Raw genomic sequence first — 23075 nt, forward strand, 5'->3', positions numbered from 1 at the left:
CACCAGGTAAAAATCTTTCTTTCTTTTACCTTTTTAAAAATCAGAAACGCTTTTTATGTCAGACTTACAAAAGGTGCTCTGGCAATTAAGAGCAGAGGTTTCAGTTAGCAGTGTTTAATACAGAACTAGCAAATTGCCCGTCAAGAATGACAGGGAGTGGGCAGGGATAGAGTCCTGTGTCTAGCCCCTCCCTTCCCCCCACTTCAGGTCCGGCCCCTCTCTACTCCCTGCCGCTTCACATCCCCCTGGCACCTATACACGTGTAGCAAGGCTGCTTTTGAGGCACTGTACTTACAGCACATCAGCTTGGGCTCAATTAATGAAGTCTGTTGGAGTATGGTAATTACCACAATCCAGCAGACTCCAGCATCACTTGTATCAGTGTCCCCATGCTGCAAAATGGTGGCAGGGGTGCTGTAACTAAAGCTCATTGAATGAGCTTTAGTTAAAGTGCTCCTGCCACCATTTTTCAGCACAGAGATGCTGATGCACATAATGCTCGAGGAGCTTTAATTAGAGAAGCTCCTAGAGCCACGCTAATGAAATCCCCTTCCCCCTAACCCACTCCCAGAGCATGTGTATAGTCGGTGGGAGCTAGAATGGATATACCACTTCACCTAACCCCATGGTCACTAGCAATCTTATTTGTGTCTGAACCAAGGTCACTGATGTGTAAGGTTCTATTTCAGTGTTGCCATGATGGTCCTTAAAGACTTTAAAAAAAATTATAATGATTTTAAATCCAATTATTCAAAATATACATATAGTGGGAAGAAAACAGAAACACAAAGTTGCATCCAAGTCTAACCTTGGCTGTGCTTAGGGACTGAACTGATGAGTATATATTACATTTTGCCATGGAAGAACTACTCAAAGCACTACATTTGTATTTTACATATGAACCTAAAAGCACTATTTCATAAGATCCCACTGAAAATCTTGATGTATGCTTAGATCCTCCTTCCAAGTGTTCCACTATTGCTCTACTGAATCCCTCTGCTTCAGTGTATGCCTCTCTCCCTTAACCTCTCTAGAATACACCTCATTCTGCTGCTCTGTACTTTTAACAGGGAGGTTACCCTGAATTTCTAGAGCTTTCCAAACAAAGTTCAGCTCAAGAATAGGAAAAATTTATGGGCCGTTTAAATTTTATTCTGCCTTCCACTATACCCAAGTTACTTTTGTTTGAACAGAAATAATAAAACAATATGTTAAAGTCGCGAGTACGTGAGCTACACGAAAGAGCACTTAAAGAGTCGTAACTAGCTGGGCCTGGCATCCCCTGGGTAAGGTACTGGAAAATTCAGCTATAAAGGTTCTAATAATGCTTGGCAGTTTCTAATGAAGGGAACATACTATGGATGTGGATGGGTTTTACTACAGAGATTCTGGCTGGTGCTGTGACCAGAAGTGTAGTCCCAGCAAGCTGACAACTGAAGCCTCTGAGATGGGAGGTCTGTCCTGTGCTGCTTAGTGACGTAACAGAACTTCACTTTTGGTTCAGCTCTCAAATTATGGCAAATGCATGATCCAGTGCAGCTATATTAAACTGGTATCTGGCTCAGGTATTTTATTACATTTGGGGGATAATAAAACCAGATTTGGCAAAATAGTGAAGTATAATGCAAAATAGAGTGAGTATTTGAAATGATGCTTTAAATTTTCTCTGATTTGTCTGTTTGTTTATCTTATTTTTCCTCGGTAAGGTAACAAGTTGTGCTTGGGTGCCAGACAGCTGTCAGCTTTTTACAGGTAGCAAATCTGGTGTCATCACAGCATATGTGAACAAGTTCACCAGTAGTACAGTAAGTATATCAGCAAACTTGTATTACAGATAACAGCTTGTTGCATTTTTGATGGACTTTTTTCCCTCTTATCCTTGCTGCTTGTACTGACTTTTTCTAAAAAACTTAGCTGTGCTTATAACAAGATCAAGTTGTTATAAAATTGAAATTTGTTGAAATGTTTGCTGCATATTTAGTTGCAAATTCTTTTTTCTAATGCACAGCTTGTTCACTGAACTTCTAATCAACATGCCCCATCATAAAGTTGAGAATGTGTTCAGTGTTTTATTGTCAAAAGAAATGCTGAATTTTTGTGCGTTTATGTTTAAGGACCCTACATAACTGATTCAGTCTAGTTTAGTAGTACTGTACTTTTTGGATTCCTTGCTGACACTAAGCTGTTGTAGAACACCCAGGCTATGGCAGCACAGTAAATGCCTGGCCATTAAGTCTTGGTTGTTTAGGAAACTCCACCTAGTGTAAAATTTAGCAGTGCATCTCCTCAGCAGTATAGATTTACAACAAACACATCAGACTGTCCTCTGCTCCCTAAACTGACTTCCCTTAGACCACTAAGTCAAGTTCAAGAGCACTTTTTTTTGTCTTCAAGAACCATTGCAAACCTCACCACCTTATGCTCCAAGTTCAAGCTATGCTGCACTGACCTTGCTTTCTCTAGCACAGGTACACAGACACTAAACAAACCATGTAGGGGAAGTAACCAATGTGCAGCTGAGGAAAGAACGAGAAGGAAAGCATGATAGTTAGTCATGTCACTTAACGTATTACTAGGAGATGCCAGTTAATAGCTGTGGGATGATAACCTGCATTGGAAAAAAAAATTTCATCTTCTGTATTAGTAGCCTCTGCTCTGTGAGTACCTGTAGCATTGTCCTCTGCTCTTCTGAGCAGCAGTAAGCCAACCATTCTTGGCAGTCCAGCCTGTACACATACGCAGCCCCATGTACAGGATTCTGAATAACATTGATTAAACTTATTTGTCTTGCTAATTTCATGCTGCTTTTACTTGATAAAGCCAAGAACATGAGCAGCCACTAGTATTGTCTGCTGGGTGAAGAAGACACCATTTTACTAAGATTAGAATTAATCTGTAGAAATTCTTAGCTAATTCCCCATTGTCACCAGAGAAAATGACTCATTAAGAATTTTTCAAGTCCAAAGCAACTGCAGTTTAATTTTTGGTCATTAGAATAGCAAACTTTTGTATGGAACATTCTCTTTTCAAGGTTGCTAAAAAGAGACTCTAGCAATGCATGCATTTGAAGCAAGGGATTTTAGGTCAATAAACATAAGTGCTTTGCTTTGCTGCTCAGGTGTCATCTGCAAGACCCTCCTTGCCGAACCCCTCAGCATTAACAATTCTGCATACCCAAACAATATGATCTTGCTGCTAATTATGTAGCTTCTGTTCAGTATGGGGGATGCACACATGTTTACCAGCATCTGTTCTACTTGCAGCCCCTCAGATAATTGTGAAGCAGACTCTTATAAATGTTATGTGTGAAGTGTCAGCCAGAGCAGATCTTCATGTAAATTGTGCTCCATATAGCCTTGGAACTTAAAAGGCCATGTTCTTCTCCAAAGTAGCTCCTCTGCAACTTCTGAGGTTTCTACTAGTTACTGTTGGGGCTATTGTTAGAAACCTTGAAAGCAAGTGGAAATAACTCAAGCCAACTAGTTCACATCATCCTTCCAGGTTTCCTATAGCAAAAAGTTTAAAATGTAAGTGCATAGGAACTCTTGGGCCTCACTGCCTACATGTTGTAGGTACTTACCAGTATGCAAATAAGTAGGACATGCTACGATGTAAGCAATAGGCAACAAACTGGGACTGGCATCATATTAGGCAACCAAGCAAATTTTTATGCACTTATCTGATATTCTTATAAATGGAGTACACTGTATCAATTAAAGCTTAATTCTCAGAGAGAGAGGTATAGGAGATGGGTATGATGATAGTCGTGAAGCCAAGGAGGCCCACTTTCACAGCTCCAGTAAACCAGGGCTCTTTTTTGAAAATTGCAGACCAATACTCGGCTGCTTTCCAGGTACTGCCTATAGTGTCTGTCAGCCTCAACCACTGTGTTAATAAATACTGTTCTCATAACATCTTAAATCAGCACTCAAATTTACTACCCTCATCAGTTGTCAACCAGGTGATTCTGGGTATTGGGAAGTTATTTGTGCTGCCCTTTAGCTACTGGCTGTCTGTCAGAGGTTAACCTTGCTAATGGAGAGGAATTTTAATAATGTGTGTTGTTGGAGTGAATATGACACTGATTGTGATCTCAATTCTCTATTCAGATGCCACTAGCACAGTCATCCAGCCTAATCCACAGAAAAAAAACTGGCATCCTTAAATATATTACCAGTTTCTGACCAACTTTTTTCATACTTACAACACTAATTAAAATTAATGGTAGACATCAGTACTGGAATATTTTTTTTCAAAAGAAATACATCTTGAGAGAGTTGAGGGAAGAAGCATCTTCAAGGGGAAATGGGACCAAATCTCTTTAATTTATCCATCTGTGTTCTAATAGTGACAAAAAATCCCAAACAAATATCAAATAACAACAAAACTTTGCTTTGAATGCTTCCTGTATAGTGTCAGGATGCAGACAATGAACAAAACAGACAAATGTGTATAGAAGAAGAGCAAGATGCAAAAATGCAAAAAAAAATAAATAGTTCAGGAGAAAATTGTAAGCCTCTGCTTTTTTGCTACTTTTCCATGAAGACTTGTTTCTAATTCTGTTTTTTATGTTCTCATGTGTAAGGGCAGGCATACATCTGTAAATGTAAGCTACTGTGTTACTTCGACAATGTGTGGAAAATGGAGGTTCTTACCAGCAAGTACATAATAGAGGGTTTTTTAATTTTGTTTTGTTGTAATGAAACATCTTTTAAATCATATTAGTATTAAAACATAATCTTGCTGTAATCACCTGAATATACTGATCAGAGTAACCTGGAAAACAGTGTACAGGAAATCCTCAGTTGGCATGCTAAGCATGAAGTAAGTCTGTACCAGTTTCTCTGATCTTTTACTGATTACTCTCTCCAGCTTCTAGATCTATTGTATGCATCAGTTCCTCAGACAAATATGTAGACTGTTCATTAACATGCTTCTAAACACATGGGGAAAAATACTATGGCAGAGAGGCTTCCCTTTCTTGCAGAGATATTGGAATAATTTTTGTACGCTGACTTCTCCTTAATTGAAACATAAATGTTCTGATTAAATACCCCCTTTTGTTTTTAGACTTTCTGAATAAATCTCAAATTAAATAATGCTATACTAAATAAATGATAGCTCTTACATGTAATATATTTAGCGAATTCTATATTGAACTAAAATTTCAAATTTCATATATTTTAACTCTCACTGAATTTCATTATTTTTTTAACTCTGCAGAAGGACTTGGCAGTGGTTCAGTGAATTCCGAGCAAGTTTAAAATATTTTACCATTGGTTTGATTTTTAAATGCTGGCTGCTTTCATTGATTTTAATTTAATTAACATTTGGGAGCCGAGGGGGAACCTTATTTCCTCTATCCCCAACACTTCCTCTCTAGATACATATGCAGATATAGCTGCCAAGTCCATTGTGTTGTTGAATTGTCAAAAAATAAACCAGCCCCGCAAGAGCCTTCTTACTGCTTTATAGGTTTGGGCATGAATAGGGAGGATATAGTACCTTTCAAATGAAATATCATATTCCATATACCTGTGTCAGTGTCTCATACTTATTCTCAAATCCAACAAAAATACCCAAACTGAATGTATTCAGTGTATAAGTAAGGAGGTTCCTTCCTTCCTTACATCTGCAAATGTTGATCCAATAAAAGCAGTGGAATTCAAATTCAAGTACCAATTCAAAAGCAAAATTTGGCAAGCTCAAAGGCAAACATTTCCAAAACAATAAATAAAAATGTGGTGTTTTTAATGTTACATTTCAGCCATCTGAAATAGAAGTGGAGTCTCAGGTACATCTGTATGGTCACACAGCAGAAATAACCAGCTTATTTGTCTGCAAACCATACAGTATAATGATAAGCGTCAGCGAGGATGGAACCTGTGTAATATGGGACTTGAACAGGTACAAATATATTTTCCTCAGTTCAAAAATGCATGCAATTTCACCTCTTTTAATAATCCTAAAATGTAATATTGCCTCATAACTGTGTATTTTAATCTAAAGAAAGAAACCATTTGTCTCTTTTTTTTGTTTGCAGTTTTTAGTTTAAGTTAAGAATGAGTAGAAAAGTGTGAATATAATTTATCATATACATATTGATTGAAATGTCCATCTTGATTGATCTTAATTTTCTTACTCTAAACTGAAAATTATCAAAGCTCTTTGTCTCTCTTAAGACTTTGCTATGTCCAGAGCCTTGCTGGGCACAAAAGTCCAGTGACAGCAGTCTCTGCTAGTGAAACAACTGGTGATATTGCAACAGTTTGTGATTCAGGTGAGTACAGTATCAAAGACATTTAAGACTTATACACCATATTTAAAGATGAACCAATTTTAGAATCGGTCATTGTATCAATATAATAGAACCTCATGTAATAGGAATCATTTGAGCAGCCAGCTAATCTCACCATTCACTTTTTCTATATATAGAAAAACATCTGTCTTGATACAGAGATAATCCTATATGTGGGTGAAGTGTTGGTGTATAATTGACAAACGTGATCTTCTTACTTTTAAAATATTCTATGAAATTCCACTATTTTTCCTAAAATTGAACATAAAAATGTGGAGATAACTTAATCAGAACTGTGTGCTTAAAATAGTAGCTATTTAATTTATAATGATCAGTTGCATGAAAACTAGCTTTTTGGTGAGTTCATATTGTGTTTGTCAGTGGAAAGCTATAGAGCTTGGTAGTAGAAACTGCTGTGAACACTGAGGGTTTGGGTATACAAGCATTTTCCTTGCTTTAGCTATAGTGAGTATAAGATAATTGTACTTCAATATCTGTGTGGCATAGAGAACTCCTAAATTTTCTGATTTGTTTAGAGCTAAACACGCCTCTGAATAGCTACAATTGCCTAGTCAAAATTAGCCTAGGATTTTATTTTTGATGTTTTGATATTTTGTTGCAGTTGGAGGTGGTAGTGACCTGAGACTTTGGACAGTCAATGGTGATCTTGTAGGACATGTACACTGCAGGGAAAGCATTTGCTCTGTTGCTTTCTCCAACCAGCCTGAAGGAGTTTCTGTCAACGTTATTGCAGGGGGGCTTGAAAATGGAGTTGTAAGGTAAGAGTTTGCACTTCCCTCCCTTTCCTTTGTTCTGGAAGTCCTTTTATAAAATGTTTCAAATTTAATGTTCTTATCTTGAGAATGTATGCAGTGTTCAAAGTTTCTTGACTAATTGCTATGTGATGCATTCCCTAAATTGCATATGTTTATCCCTAAAATAGTTCTGGAAAGGTTTTTTTTATGTCTCTAAACTATTTTTTTTTTTCTTGTGAGGCTGTGGAGCACATGGGACTTGAAACCTGTACGTGAAATAACATTTTCCAAATCGAATAAACCTATTGTAAGGTAAAGTCTCCTCCTTTTTTGCAGTGTGCAGTAAATGCAACTTCTGTTTGTTCATAAAAACAAAACAAAACCCACCCACAATTGAACACATTGACATTTGGGAAAGGAATGAGTAACAATACTATCTGAAAACAGGCACACGATCCTACTAATTAATCACAGAAGTAAAATGAGCACAAATACATAGTAGCGTAATGACAGTAATAGCTATTCAGTTGCTAGCATGATGAGATAAATACAGACTGAAGCTTTCAGGATTCCTGTGTGAATGATGGTTGCTCTTTTTAGTCTTAAACTTTTTTTCCAGGAGCTCTTAAATTCAAAAGATGTTCCTAATTTTCAGTTAGACAGATTTTAAATAATTATGAGTTTGAATAGTAAATAATTTACACAACAGCTAATTAAACACTATGTTTTGGCCCTTGCAACTTTGTCCTGGTGGCATGGAGACCAAAATTAAATACTGGAAACTACAATCACTTAAGCAGCTGTATGACTTCACTCATGGGAAGAGCCCTGTTAATCACTTGCCAAAGCAGGGCATGCAGACCCAGTCCTGCATATCTTGTGGTGTGATTACCCCTACATGAGGGACTTGCAGAATTTCAGCCCTAATTTTCAGATTTAGTAGTAACCCAGCAGGGGTATAACTAGAGAAAGATGATGGAGACAAATATCATGTGCTTTGGGGTGGGAGGGGAAAAAAGGGCATTTGCCACATTGCAATTTTGATCACAGCAGTAAGCAGGAATTGCTGCTGCTCCTGTGTGCAGCAGCCACTGTGGACACCCAGCCACATTGCTACATTGCTGTTAACCAGTAACACATTACCTTCAAAAATTATACTGGTGCCACTGCTGAAACACCATAACTATGTTGTTGGCTGTCATTAAATCAACACTTCCTGCAGTATGGTAAATGGGTAAAAACACATGTTGCATTTCAATCTGTTCTGATTCAACCAAGTCAAAACCTGAGCATCGTAGTCTTTTACATGCGCAGCTTGTCCCTGGAATGATTGACAACTAACTCAAATTAGCTGTGATTGTGGGAGAGGGGGAGAATGGAGGAAGAGCTATTATGGACACTTCTTTCACAAGCACTTAGTGGGGCTTGTAAATCTTTAGGATCCCAGGGTAAAAGGCTGTCCTTGTCTGTCTTTACCTGTAGTAATTACTGATATACTGTAACCATGCCTCTGAAGCAACAGAAACTCTATTGGAATAAAAGATCAATAGTTAATTAAAAAAAAGTTTACAAGGAGGGAAAACGGGTGGTGATACTGTTTTGACATTATCCTTTTTAAGGTGCTTATAAGAAACTGTACAACCCATGGTGAGTTGTTCTCTACCTGTGTGTAGAGATTTATTTTTAGATCTATGAAGGGGTCTCAGATTTAACTTAATATCATGTTAACTTGTCTTTCTGGTGGTTAAAATGGACTTTTTTGTACAATTTTCTGGATTTTTAGTTTCTTGAAATAAAACAGTTGGTAGGATCCCTGAGCTGTTGCAGTAAATCAGGAAATATCTGACTAAACTATGTCTGACTACTGTCTGCACTGTACCATGGCATTTGCCAACTTCTGTCTCTAGTCTTCCATAAGCCATGTGGCCCCTGCACTGAGAAATCCTTCTACCCAAGCTAGAGGGCAGAAGGAAGTATGCCCCCACAGAACAAAAATATTGCTTTTCATTGAACTTTTTCTACTGACAGTGAGCGAGCAATGTTGGGATGACTGCAGCTATTATGTACTTTATTTTTCTAACTTAGTTCCCCTAGTTTTTTTAACTAAATAGCATCATTGGCTAAATGTGATATAATTTTTTTGTTTTTCAGCCTTACATTTTCCTGTGATGGTCATCACTTGTACACAGCTAATAGTGATGGAAATGTTATAGCTTGGTGTCGCAAGGACCAGCAACGCTTGAAGCTGCCCATGTTCTATTCATTCCTAAGCAACTACGCAGCTGGATGATGAGACTCTTTATGCTGCTAAACCACCGTGACTCTAAAGCACTTTAAAAATCAAACTAGATGCTAGAACCTCTGTTGTTTAACTGGATTTTGAAAAAGATTGATTATCTGTCAAACAAGTCAATTGATTTACAAAAAGGCTATTGTAAAATGTATATATGCATGCCTAAAACTTAAGCATATCAAATTCACAAGGAAGCTCTGGTCTTGTATTTTGATACCAGCAAAGTGATGCATAAATGCTCCAACCAACAAACTGAAATGCTGCAGTGTGAAATGTAATAGTATTTTCTTAATCACTTCTTGGAAACAAGTATTCCCAATATTGAATCATGAGTGGTAACTCTTCTTTCATCTGTTGTAAAATAAGAGTAGCATTAAATTCTTAAATATCTATAAGAATGTCAATGAGTATATCTGGTTAGTTGAATATAATATGGCTGGCTTTGAGATAAGTGCCCAGTAACTTTAAAATCCAAGATTCAAAATTGCTTTTTTAAGAAGCAAGTGACTCAGTAGGTGCTTTTTGCACCAACCATTTTATGGTGTCAGTAATGCTAAAAATTGAACTTGTGTTATGAATCTTGATAGTCTGTAACTTTTGCTGGCTGTCTCTTCATCTCTGGTCTAAAACCAGACAAACAAATATGCTTGTGCCTTAATACAGGCAAACATCTCATGCTACCATGAAGCAATACTTTAAACCAGGTTTTTATGTAATTGTAAACTGCAAAGATTCATAACATTAGTTATTGTGAGTCTGTGTGGCAGAATGTTTAATTTGCATCCCAGAGCTAAAAATACCCACAAAGAATGGCACAGATGTGCTCCCATTTATTGTCATTGAAAGTTAGATTTAAACATCTTATAGCATATTTAACTGCTTGACTTATCAATGTTAACTGGCAACAAATCATTTGGAAAAGTTTACACAGATATACAGTGCAAATACACTATTTATTTCTAGGTGCTATTTTTTGAAGAAAGTACTGCTGATACAAAGTAGAAATCAAATTAGGCCAGGTCAAAAGCCAACTCCTTATAAGCTGGCAAAATTAATTTTGAAAAGAACTCTTTGGCAGTAGTCTCAACATATAACTGACATAGTGAATAACTTAATTATTCTGAGACTGAGTATTGACTGAGGGTAACTATTTCCTCCACTACAAAAATGTTAAAACCCAAGATTGTCACATACCTAAACCTATGAAGTAATTTAAAACATTTTCCTCAAACTCATTTTGCCTTGAAATTGTTTACACAGTCCACCTCTAACATGCAGATTTTAATTGTTCTATTTCATTTTATTTAGTGTCTGTTTCAAATACTGTACCATAACTTAACAAATTCTAGATCGTTGTATGTGTTTATGTATTTTTCTTTATCACAAACCTGTGAATTTCTTTTGAAAATTCCAAACATAAAGGAATTTACAGAAATTCTTGTGACTTTTTCTAGATTTTCAAAAACTGTCCACCTATGCTATTTAAATGTCTTTCCATAGGTCCATATAATGAAAGTAGATAATTGGTCCAGTTAAACAAATGGCTGAATACTGTATGAATTTAAACTGCATATATTATAGATTCATTGAATGGGATGGCTTTAATCATGTTTTTCTTAGTCTAAATGTTAATTTAAGATCCAAATACAAACTGAGAAGTTTGGTTCATGTTGAAGTGATGTGTTTAATTTAAAAAAAAAAAAAAAAAAAAAAACTTATTTGGGAACTTCATTTACTCCCATATTTGAATCTGATTTTGGCGCGTTGCTCATGGAGTCTTATTTTTAAAAGGCAGAATTCTATTTGTTATAAATCTGATGTGCAAAATAGTTGGTCTTGTAAAAAGTGCAATATATTTTTATGTAAAAACACAGATGAATTTTTGGAGCGGGGAATAGTTATTCAGCTTGATAACAACATGTTCTAGAAATATGTTAAAACACCTCACAAGAGTACATGTGTATGTCATTGAAAATTCTTGTAAATAATCACATGCTACCTTATCTTTGTATACACTGCCACTTAGGTTGTTGGGTAATAAATAATTTGATACAAATATCTGTTTATGAAATAACTGAAACAATGTTTTTGGTTGAATTTGAAATCAACACTCTCCCTGGAGCAAAAGGGTGGTGGTAATAGAACAGAACACTGATATTCATACCTGTGTCTCGCACTTTAAAAGATCCAAAGTGAACAATTTAAAGGGAGCATATTGCTTTCACAGCAGAAGCAGTCACAAAGCTAAAGTTTTGCTTTTTGCATCTATGCAACCCATAACATTATTAGAGTTAGTTGAATGGAAACCACGGTAGAATTTGCACCCAGATCTTCCTTCCTTCTACTGTGATAGGCTAGGGACATTCAAAAAGCCTGAGACTGAATTGACTCAATCTTTGCAGGTTAGTCTAACCTGGCTGGCTAAATCATTTTGTAACTGCACAGACATCCCAGACATGCAGGCACATGCCTGCAGTGGCTCAGGCTAGAAGCTGGGGGGCACTTGAGCAACCTTCCCTTCCCTTCTACAGTACTTAACCGAGGGGGGCATAGCCAGGCCCTGGCAGGATGCTTTGATTAGAGAGGGATTCCTCCCCACTTTTGACCAGCCCAGCAGGGAATTTTTAACGCAGTATTTATCACCCCATTAAGAAAACAAGAAAGGGACATTACCTGTTGATTCTGCCTTTGTCCCATCTGCCACAGCAGGGACTGTAGCCAGCATGTGGTCTGCTAGCTAATGATGAGAGGCATCTCTCTAAGGCGGAGGGGGAGGGAAGGGGGGAGCAGGGATACCTGCAGTCTGTGCTAAGCTGCAGCCAGGAAGCAGAGGGGAGGTCACAATCCTGCTGTGGAGCAGAGCAGAGAGCCCCATCCAGCCCAGAGACAATGCCGGGATGCTGGGGGTGTCTGGTTTAACTTGAATCAGCAAGGGGTCTTAGACAGATTGCATAAACTGGTTTGAGCCAAATCAGTTAAGTCTGATACTACATCCAACCAGGTTTATCTCAAACTGGTTTCAGCCATTTTCAAACTGCTTTATGTGCACTGAACATCTGTTCTGTTACAGGCTTAAGCCAATTTCTGATCACTTAAACTGGTTTATGTGTAATGTCTGTCCAGAGATGCATCATTATTTGTCTATGATTCTTGGTGCCCAAAAACCATTGATTAGGCCTCATCTGGAGTACTGTGTGCAGTTCTGTGCTCCACATTTTAAAAAGGATATAGAGAAGTTAGAATCCAGAAGCAGGCAGCAAATGATCAAGGGCTTGGACTGCAAGTCACATGAGGAGAGGCTGAAGGAGCTAGGTATGTTCCACGTGCCAAAAGGTACTCAAGAGGGGACATGATAGCAGTCTTCAAATACTTGAAGGGCTTCCATAAGGAGGGAAAGCACTGTTTTTCTCTCTTGCTGCAGAGAGGAGGATGTAGACCAATGACTTGAAATTGCAGCCAAATAAATTTAGATTGGATACCTGAAAAAAACTTGTTTAATGTTAGAACAGTGAGGTAGTGGCAGAGACTGCCTGGGGAAGCTGTGGACTTCGTCACTGGAGGTGTTCAGGAAGAGGTTGGACAGCCACTGGTTGGAGATGACCTAGGTGTAGCTATGCCTGTTTTCTAACAGGAGTATTTCCCATGCTTCTGGGCTTTGCTGGTTGCTCTTTCTCTGCCCTTTTCTGCTATGAGTCAGAGTGTTTTTAAACTTTCCCGGGGCATTGGGTGCTGGGTACAGCCAAGGCTGGGGACTTCAACTGGGGTGTGCCAGTGAGGAGCAAATCCGGAGGTTCCTGGCTAGAGAGTCTTGCCCTCCTCAAGGCCTGGCAAATTGCCATACATGGGGTCAGGAAGGAATTTTACCCCATGATTAGATTGATATGGACTGTAAGGTGGTTTTGCCATCCTCTGTAGTGGGGGTTGTAGCTCTCTACCTGGGACCACTTGAGCTCTGTGACCGCAGTTCTTCAGTATAGAGCCTATAGGGGTAGGCAACATTTTTTGACCAAAGTGCTGAAAAACACCATAATGCCCACCTCGGAAGGTGCTGGAGTGCCAGCATGGCAGAAAAACAAAATGAGGGCAAGGTGTACATTGCCCCCCACCCAAAGCCCCTGCCCCGGGCTCTCTGGCTGTCAGCAGCTACCCCGGCTCTGGGTAGCTGCTGGAGCCTGGGCTGCTCCAAGCAGGGCTTGCAGCATCCCAGCTGCCTGCTGGGAGCAGCCGGGGACCCTGGCTGGCAGCAGCTCCCCAGAGCCAGCTGCAGCCAGGAGACTACAAACAGCTGCGCCAGGCTCATCACCTCCGTGCCAGGAGCAGGGGAGAGACCAGGGCTGTGCTGCCTCAGGCCCCGCCCCCACTGCTCACTCCACAGCGTGCCTGCACGCGCTGGTGCAGAGCGGGTGCCGGAGCCCAGAGCGGCTGTTTGGAGCCTCCCGGCTGCAGCCGCCCTGGCTCTGGGGAGCTGCTGCCAGTTGGGGTCCCAGGCTGCTCCCAGCAGGTAGCTCGGATGCTGCAAGCCCTGCCTGGAGCAGCCCAGGCTGCGTCACTGGAAGCAGCTTCTTGGAGTCGGCTGGTTGCAGCATGCCAAGCAAAATGGCCTCGTGTGCCACGCTCGGCACATGCGCCAGGGGTTGCTGACTCCTGGTATAGGGAAAGGGCTCGCACTCCGCTAGGCAGATGGGTATCATCCTCCCCTGGTTAAATCACACCTGGTTGGTCTACTATGACAGATGTAAGTTGGAAGTATGATACCTTTTGCAATTATTGGGCTTAATCATAAGCCACTTGATCAAAATGACATTTTAGAGTTAGGAAAAGATGGAAGAAAATTGATTTCCCTAACTGTTTGATGTCTGGCACATCATCTAATGATTATTCATGTGGAGAATGCTTCCTCTTCTAGCTCAAGAGGTTACTTTTTAAGTCAGTGCAAACGGCTATGGGGTCAAAGCCTACTGCTAACTGGTGAGAGGGAATTGTGGTTGCACATGATGGAATTTTTTCCTCCAGTTGAAAAATTAAGGTGTACTTAATACATAACACATCTATAGAAGCAAGTTTTGCCATTTGAATGTTCATTGTCTATTAAAGGAGTTCAGTGTTATAGTATTCAAAGATAAATAGTTTTTAAACCCAGTACATGACGTTCTTTGAATTACATAGATGTTCCTACCTATTGAACCAATACTTATTCTCTATCATCATATGTCTGTAATAATTAAATACAATCTTTATAGATGGAACTTTTAAAGCATGACTTAAATCAACAATCTTATGATAAACTTACAGTGTAATCCAGTTGTTTCATTTTGCTGCTTCAGTCAAACTTTGGCACTAGAAAGGCTGAGGTATGTCTGGGAGATATTGACGAACAGCTAAAACTCTTAATATTTATAATTGTGTCCTGCCTTCTCCTTTCTCCCCAAACATGAATCCCAAACAGTTTAATTATCAATCCGTAAAATTGAGACACTTTGGAGCGTCAAAACATCCTTGAAAATGGGACTAATTACTCTTGTCTCTTTCCCTCAAGTACCCATGATCAAGTTGAATTACAGGCCTCTTGCAGGGACAACGTTAAATAGACCACTGTTACAGAACTGCTAATTATATACAGATTGTCAGGGTACTCTCATTTTTCAACTTAATTTGAATTGGCACTGAAGCACCGCTGACACTTTGTGGTTTACTCTTCATTTGTAACGATTAAATTATGTCCCAAGTCAATGTTAAACCACCCCTCTTCCCTAAAGCTGATTTTCACTGTTGGGCCATTTCATCATCAAGTTTTCTCTAACAACTCTGCTCAAAAACTGTTAAAATATTAGCTGTGTATTTTTTTTTTTTCCCATGAAGAGGTTTATATGGGAGGTTGTCAGTAGGGCAGGAAATGAAATGATGAGCTTCAAGCTGAAGAAAGTAGAGTGGGAAGGAAGAAAAACAGATGAAAAACTAGTAGAATATAGAGCTCACAGGAAGCTTTGTTAAGTGTGTGTTCAGCGGGTCGGGGGTCAGTTGTTAAAGAAACATATTACCACAGTGATTGAATGGCTGAGGAAATTGATACTAACTTGCTTGGATCATTTGTCCTGGGGCAGAATTTGAACCAAAGGGTGCCTTTAAAGGAATCTGTTTGATTCAAGCTAATGGCCTCAACCAAGTTAGTGACCTGAGTATTTACATTACAAAAGTCCCCTATGAAGATGGTAAAAGTGCCAAAATATTATTAAGTAGTGCTTAATAGAAGAACTTCAAAATGTCATGGTTTGTGCTGCTTTTTAGAACTACTTTACTTCCAAACTACAGGGAGGGAAGAAAGATGAAGGGTATAGTAGCTGGTTGAGGCTAAACCAACACTGAAATGTCTAGAGTCCATGAAAGGTAGCCTTCCCAGCATCTTATGCCCTGTTTCATTTGTGGAGATTAGTAAACTTAAACAATGATTTACATAAGCAAAGAGCTTTTCAAAGAGGTTTTATTTTAAGGTTGTTTGTCTGGTCTATTCCATCACCTTTTTGATTGTTCCATAAGTTTCTTGCGAGTTTGTCATTACAACTGCCCAAATTTTTCTCTTATTTTTGTGCAAGGTGGTCATTGTCATTTGGCTCATGGCACCAACTTTTTTTTTTTTTTTGCCAGGGGAGGGGCCTAAAATGATAGACATGTGGAAAGTTTTATGCATTTCAGGTGACAACCCTCTTCCCAAGGTGGGCCAGGGCCCTTAGGCCCCCATGCAGCTGATATTTTCCTCTGATTCAGCTGACATTTTCCACCCAGAAAGGCTGCTTTTTTTTTAATAGCCATCCATGAATGTACATATATGAAGCAACCTGAAAAAGGAATATATTTGTAAAACATGTCTTTATTAATTAATCCAACTTATTAAATATCAGATTTAACATGTAAAGATGCATCCAATCCCCCAAAATATATGTAAGGACACATCTATCATCTATCAAAAGTGTTCCCTTAATCCAAGCTAATGTCTTGTTGAGTCTTGTTTTCTTCTCTTTCAGTTTCTGATGGTTCCTTCTTTTCTGTGGGTGTTCTGCTTTTGTGTCTCTTTATCTCTGTATAATAATTCACTCCCTGTTCTTCCCTGGAACTCCTCTCTGCTTTTAAACTTATTCCAACTTTATTTTTAAGTGTTAGCTCATGGAGCTTGCACTTTCTGTCAGTATTCAACACTTTTCAAACTTTCTGGTTTGGATGCAGGAATAGGGACAGATCCAGGGAGGTTCAGTGATGCAGATGTTTTTTACACCCCACCCCCTTCTGTCACTGCTGTCCCTGGCTGATCTGGGCATATGGGGAGTGCCAGAGCAGCCCCTGCCCTTTTCTGGCTGTGGACTACAGCTGTGTGGGGTTCCAGGCTCAGTAGCAGCAGCACACATTCTTCCTTCCAGCACCTGTTCACTGCCCAGCCTCCATGTCCCATGCTTGCTGGGAGCAGGCACTGTAAGGAAGAACCTGTAAACTGCTGTTGCTGTCCCCAGCTGATGCATGCATTGGGAGAACCAGAGGCATTTCTGGACACACCATTCCTCATGTCATGGGAGAATGGGAGTGAGGTATGTCTGAAGTGCCAGGGTTGGACACCAGTGAACCCCATTGCCACTGTCCCTGGAGGGGCAGAGCCATTCCTGCTGATGACTGTAGGGAGCAACTGTGAAGAGAGCCAGGTTCAGCTGGGTATAGCAGTGGTGGTATACTGGTTCCTCCTGCTGGTGCTACCTTCCAGCCAGTGGGGAAACCTAGCGGGGGAGGAAGGACAAAAAGGGAACAGGGACTGGAAGGAGGAAGCTGCATGCTGCTGCTACTGTCCTCAGCCAAACCTGGCTTCTCATACAGCTGCTCCCCACAGTGACTGGCTGGGGCAGGCCAAGAGTGGCTCTGACCACCTACCAGGTCAGCTGGGGACAGTGGCAACGGTGTCAGTTGGTGTCCAACACAGGGGCTCTATCCACACTTTGTATCTATCCCCATCTGAGGCATGGTTTACCACATTTCCCTAGAATAAATCCTGAATCTGTCCAGGGGCAGGAGAAAATTACTTTTTCAGCACCATATTTCATGGTGTACAGGTCAATGTAGTGTACAAGTCAACTCCATTTTTCTGATCCAAAAAGTTGGGCGTTGTGTAGATCCAGCATATAGGTTGACCCAACTATTTGGATCAAAAATATGGGGTCAACTTATACTGGCCCCTGTGCGCCCTCACTGCAGGCCGTGCACCCAGGGGTGAACATATGCTGTAGTGCCGCTCACAGGGGATTGGGCTGGGGTCAGCTGGCATGGCCCCATCCCCTGCAAGCAGCACTGCCTGGGCTGCACCAGCCAAGCACCAAGCCCCATGCTGCTCATGGGGTACATGGTCTAGCTTGGCACTTGGCTGGCACGGCTCAGGCAGTGCTGCTCACAGGGGATAGGGCTGGGCTCAGTGCCTGGCCAAACCACGTCTCCAGGGTGAGGGCAGGACCTGCAGGTTGTGCTCAGGCTGGGCCTGGCCCCATGGTCTCCAGTCAGTAGGTGAAGAAAGTTGGATCAGGCCAGGGCAGTGCTGGGGTGGGGGGTCAAAATTATTGACACAGTGTATAAGTTAAGGTAGAAATGTAAAGGTAAATATTTTGCCTCCAAACCTCAACTTCTATACACCATGATATACAGTACATTCCAAAAATGTCCACCACATTTCCAAGTAAGCTGCTTTCTCTGTAGAATTCAGAGTTGACAGGGTAATAGTGCTTGTTCAGTTCAGTTGGTTAGAGCAAGGTGCTAATGACACTAAGGTTGTAGGTTAGATACCCCTGTTGGACTAGATGATTTCTCAAGGTCCCTTACTTCTCTGTGAAATTTTTCCATTACTAAAACTTCCCAAAGTTTTTTAAACAAGTCAATGATTTTAGGCACATCACTTCTTTTCCAGGCTTTTGCAACTGTAATTTTTACAAGTACTAAATTATGAGTGATCAATTCCTTATGACTCTTAAATATTTCAAATCCCTCAGGAAGGTTCAATCAGAACATTAACAGGCTATCTGATAAGCTGGCATCCTTTTTTCCCCCCTCGCTATGTCTCCATCCCTCTCCCAGAACAGTTTAACTCTGGGGCACATCCACTATACGTGGTAGAATCCTCCTAACTGACTGCAGTCCCTCCAACCTTTGCCTGTTCCTGTCCCATAAATGTAATTGTGAAGTACCATTGGATTTTGAAATAATTTTCTTATATTACTGTGCAGATGCGTGTGAGGACTGTTGTTCCAGATGGGTGTCCCATTCTTTAGTGCTAATTTCTGATCCAATTTAATTAGACCATTTTGTCATACAACAATGTTTTTGTGGGGGGGGGGTTTCTAATTGGCTCTTTAAAATTGTTTTAAATGGCCATTTTTATTTCGCTTTATATAACACAGATAATAGGTGTGTTTCATAACTGTGACCAACACTTTCTCAAATTCTGCCAAAGTTCTACTGAGATTTACCTTCCTTTGAGAATGTGTTGAAAAGTCTAAATTGCAGATATTGGAAAAATAGGATTTTCCTGTCGCCTACGGTACATTGTGTCTCTAAAAGATCTAAATATATTTTCCTTGAACAATTATCCAAAACGTATAATATCAATATGTTTCTAGATACTAAAGCTTCCTAATAAATTATCAGAATTAAATTCATTATTAAAATATAAAAGTGCTAAGGGTGATGGGCATGAGCTTAATTCCTATGTGTTATCCCAGGTTTTTATTGTAGTTCTCATAAACAGTTATTGGCCTGAAAGACTTCTTTAGTCACAGTAAGTTTGTTGGACAATATGTTTTCTCTCTCTTTACCCAGTGCTTTACTGTGCATTGGTGTTATCCAAAACACCAACTTTCTAAGATGGCTGGCATGATAGTAATATTTAATGTTTGGAAGCATCAGTCCCTGTCCCCCCGCCCTTTTTTTTTAACTGAAGCCTTTGAAGGATGGAATTTTCTTAAGCTAAGTTTCTTATTTCCCCAAATGCATTGATTTATTATAATCTGCTAGGCATCTAAGAGATTTGCTAGCAGTATAATAGGCAGCTTGGAATAGAAAGTTAATTCTAGATAAAATATTCATTTAATTACTGCAATTTTACCTAACAAAGATATTTCATATTTTAACCAATTTTCTAAGTCTCTTGATTCTTTCAGTCACATGAACATAATTAGAACTGTACAAGTCCTGCCATTTTCAGAAATGTTTATCCCTACACACTTCAATGAATCAGTTACCAATTTATATTTATAGCTATCCTTTATCTCTTCTGTGTATCTGGTCCTACACCAATGTCTAGGAGTTCTGGCTTTTAATAGTTAATTTAAAGTCCTGAAACTTTGCCATATTCTATTATTTCTTTTTGTAGCTCAGGCTGTGTTAATTGGTTTTTGTAATGAATAACTTACTATTGTCACTGTATAATGTTAATTTATGTTCCTCTTGTCCTATGTTTGTTCCCTGTATATTTGGATTACTTCCGACTTGACTGAGCCAAATGGTTCTATTACCAGAGCAAAAAGGAGGGATGATAATGGTCATCCTTGACAGCTCTTAAAAGGATCATTTTTTCTTTGACATGTCCAGTTACTCTTACAGCTGCATATATAGAATATATAGCAGATATCCAGTTTGGAAATTTTGGCTCTAGTCCAAAAGCATCTAAAGGGTTTTTTGTTTGTTTTGTTTTGTTTTGTTTTGTTTTGTTTAAAGCTGCCAATTAACTCAGTCAAAGCTTTTTCAGCATCTGATAATAAAAATAGGTGGAGTTCATTAGGCGATTCTGCATGAAAAATCAGATTTAATACTCTGTGGATATTATTACTTAACTGCCTATTCATTATGGATGTTGTTGGTCTATATTAATATATTTAAGGAGTATTTTTAAATGTTTGTTAAAACTGATGCAAAAATTTGTGTCTTGGTTTAATAAAGATATAGGTCTATATGAGGTACAAATAGCTAGATCTTTACTTCATTTTGGGATTACTATAATATATGCTTCTCTCCAGGTATTAGGAGTCTGTCCTTCAATATATTGTTAAAAACTTCTGCTAATGGGTGCAGTGATTCTGCTCTTATAAAGCATTTTAAAGAGAAGATGGTCTGTAGATAGCTGGGGAAATGGTGAACATTATTACCTAGAGGTCATATGGGCTAGCTGCCAGGGGAAAGGAGATGTTCTCTGTTTTACTTTCCCTCACTCTCTTCTTTCATTACTTATTAAACTGAACTGAAATGGCAGAAAAATAGCCTTTCTGCAGTCTGGCTGCTGATTCTCCATTGAGATTGTGTCACCTAATTTTCTTAAGTGTATTTTCCAAGTATGATCCAGGGATAAATCTGGCCCTACAGCTGGAAAATACTTGCTTGCCTTGCTGCTGGCATGGACGCCATCTTGCTGTCTTGCAGCAGACTAATGCAACTCAGGGCCATGTTGCATATTACATTTACTATGTTAAATGTACATAAACCATGAGCATTCATGCATTCAAGCAGTAAAAAACACGCTAAATCCATTTGTATTGTAGCAGTTAATAACTTTATGCACAAGGAATGTCTCTAAATTGCATAAACCAGTTCTCAGCCACTGGCCCATGCACCAGGTCCAGCCCCCAGTGACATCATCTAGTGCGTGGAGCCCTGCAGGCCATGGCCCTGCATGCTAGATTTGTTTGCTCTGCCTGCTCACGGGGCTCTATGTCAGCACATAGGGCCTTGGAGCCCACTTTTGGCATGCAGTGCCTGACCCAGCCCAGGACTCTCATCTGGCCTGTGGAGCCAAAACATTGAGAATCACTGTATTAAGCTACCCTCTTTGGCTGCTGTCAGACTGTTCAATGCAGGCAATATGAACAGTTTGCACTGCTCACCCAGCTGTGACATCAGGCTGGGATCCCTCTGCTGTACCAAGCCCACAGGTAGGACAAGGAAAGCCACACAGGTGAGAAGGAAGGATCCTGGATCTTTCATTTGTCAGGTTCCTCCAGAATCAAGCTGAAAGCCGGGAGCCTGCAGCCTGAGAGCATCCTGAGACTGGGCCCGACAAGCACCTCATCACTGCTGGGTCAAGATTCCAGTGTGGTACTGGGGCTGTGCCTCGAGATCTCAGTAAAAGTTACTAGGTGACTACTCAGGTTTCATGTTAATACAACCCAGAGTGAACACGTGCTGTTATGTCCTAGGTGCCAGTTCGCGCCTTAGTTCAGCAGCAGGGAGGATGCCAGGATCCACCAGAAAGAGGGAAAACACCTTTTCTCTCTTGCAGCTGGGAGGAGGGTGTGGCTTGATGGGTTGATGTTACAGCAAAGTAGGTTTAGATTGGATATCTGGAAAACCCTCTTCAATATTAGTGCAGCAAGGCAGTGGAATAGACTGCCTAGGGAAGCTGTGGACTCCCCGTCACTGGAGGTGTTCAAGAGGCTGGACAGCCACTGGTTGTGGATGACAGGGGCATAGTTATGACTGTTCTGCCATGGATATTTCCTATGCTTCTGGGCTTTGCTGGCTGCCCCCTGGGCTAGGAGGGGCAGCTACCTTCCTCCCCACCCTTCTGCTACATGTGTCAGGGGTTACTACTACTATCCGTCAAGGGTTTTCTTAAGCCTTCCCAGAGACGCTGGGTGCTGGCAGCAGATGTGATTGGGGGGTGCCAATGCTCTTGCTCAAACTGAAACCCAGAGGTTCTTGAATAGAAGGTCTTGTCCCTCTGCCTTAGGGTCAGGCTGTACCTGGGGTCAGGCAGGAAAGTAACCCCATGGTCAGGTGGGTACAAACTAGGGGGATTGCCTTCCTTTGTGGAAGGGGGCATGGCCCGCTAGCCTGACCTCCTGAGGGCATACTAATAACTTTTCATGGAGGCAGGACACTGGCTGCTGTGGTTCACCTGCTTGACCTGTGGCGGAGGAAGGTACAGGTACTCCTCACTTAACCTCATCCTGGTTAACGTTGTTCTGTTATTACGCTGCTGGTCTATTAGAGAACATACTCGTTTATTCGGTTATAACATTGTTTGGCCGCTACCTGCTAGTAGGTAACTACTGTGACGTAACTGGATTCGCTTAACGTCCTTTCACTTAAAGTCACATTTTTCAAGAATGTAACTATGGCCTTAACCAAGGAGCAGCTGTACCAGGGCTGTAGTGTGACACAGTTAGTTCCCCCCCTCTCCTCCTCTTTCAGCTTATTTCCCAAATGCTCATACTGGAAGCTCAAAATGATCGTATGTGCTAAAAAACAAGGGCACACTGAAAACCTATGCATATCTGTCTTTTTTCTTATGTACTTGATATTGCTCAGTAGAGCTCCAGTTATTGCTCAGCATTACTCCAGCGAGCGAGAACTGGGTCATCCAAGCGGACGCATTTCTTCCTTTCGAGGCCAGAGGTGACAGCAGCCCCCAAAGTCGGTTAAGACTCCCCGAGAGCCACTTGCGAGAGGTGGGGTTGTTGTTGTTTGTGCATGTGCCGCGTCAACGAGCCGCTTCCAAAACGATGATGCATCTTGCACACTTTTCCTGTTCAACACGGGGCTTGAAATGATCGGACGAAGACGATCGTTATCGCACGCCCGGCAACACTGTCCTTCCCCGCCTTCCTCTCCCTCATGATATGGTAGGTCAGGGCCCGCGGGCGCAAGGTGCGTGGGCGGTACTCGGCCCCCCACCCCAATTGAAGGGCTCCGCCGGGCCGTTACGCACACGCGCTGC

At 40.6% G+C, this 23075-nt stretch overlaps 1 protein-coding gene across 5 annotated transcripts in view; it reads left to right on the forward strand.

The window, feature by feature from the left end:
• The window catches only part of LYST (lysosomal trafficking regulator), a 167272-nt gene extending 155868 nt beyond the window's left edge, over nt 1-11404 (forward strand). For all 5 annotated transcript variants that reach the window (XM_019527155.1, XM_019527154.1, XM_019527153.1 and 2 more), the window contains exons 47-52: nt 1707-1805; nt 5768-5907; nt 6183-6280; nt 6921-7077; nt 7294-7365; nt 9205-11404. In XM_019527155.1, the coding sequence (XP_019382700.1) occupies nt 1707-1805; nt 5768-5907; nt 6183-6280; nt 6921-7077; nt 7294-7365; nt 9205-9343 (705 nt within the window). In that variant the 3' untranslated portion in view covers nt 9344-11404. The remainder of the gene's footprint in view (nt 1-1706; nt 1806-5767; nt 5908-6182; nt 6281-6920; nt 7078-7293; nt 7366-9204) is intronic.
• The last annotated feature ends 11671 nt before the right edge of the window (nt 11405-23075 follow it).

The sequence above is a fragment of the Gavialis gangeticus genome, unplaced genomic scaffold (genome assembly GCF_001723915.1).
Source record: "Gavialis gangeticus isolate Ggan-Ray unplaced genomic scaffold, GavGan_comp1, whole genome shotgun sequence".
In the NCBI taxonomy this organism is placed as follows: domain Eukaryota; kingdom Metazoa; phylum Chordata; order Crocodylia; family Gavialidae; genus Gavialis; species Gavialis gangeticus.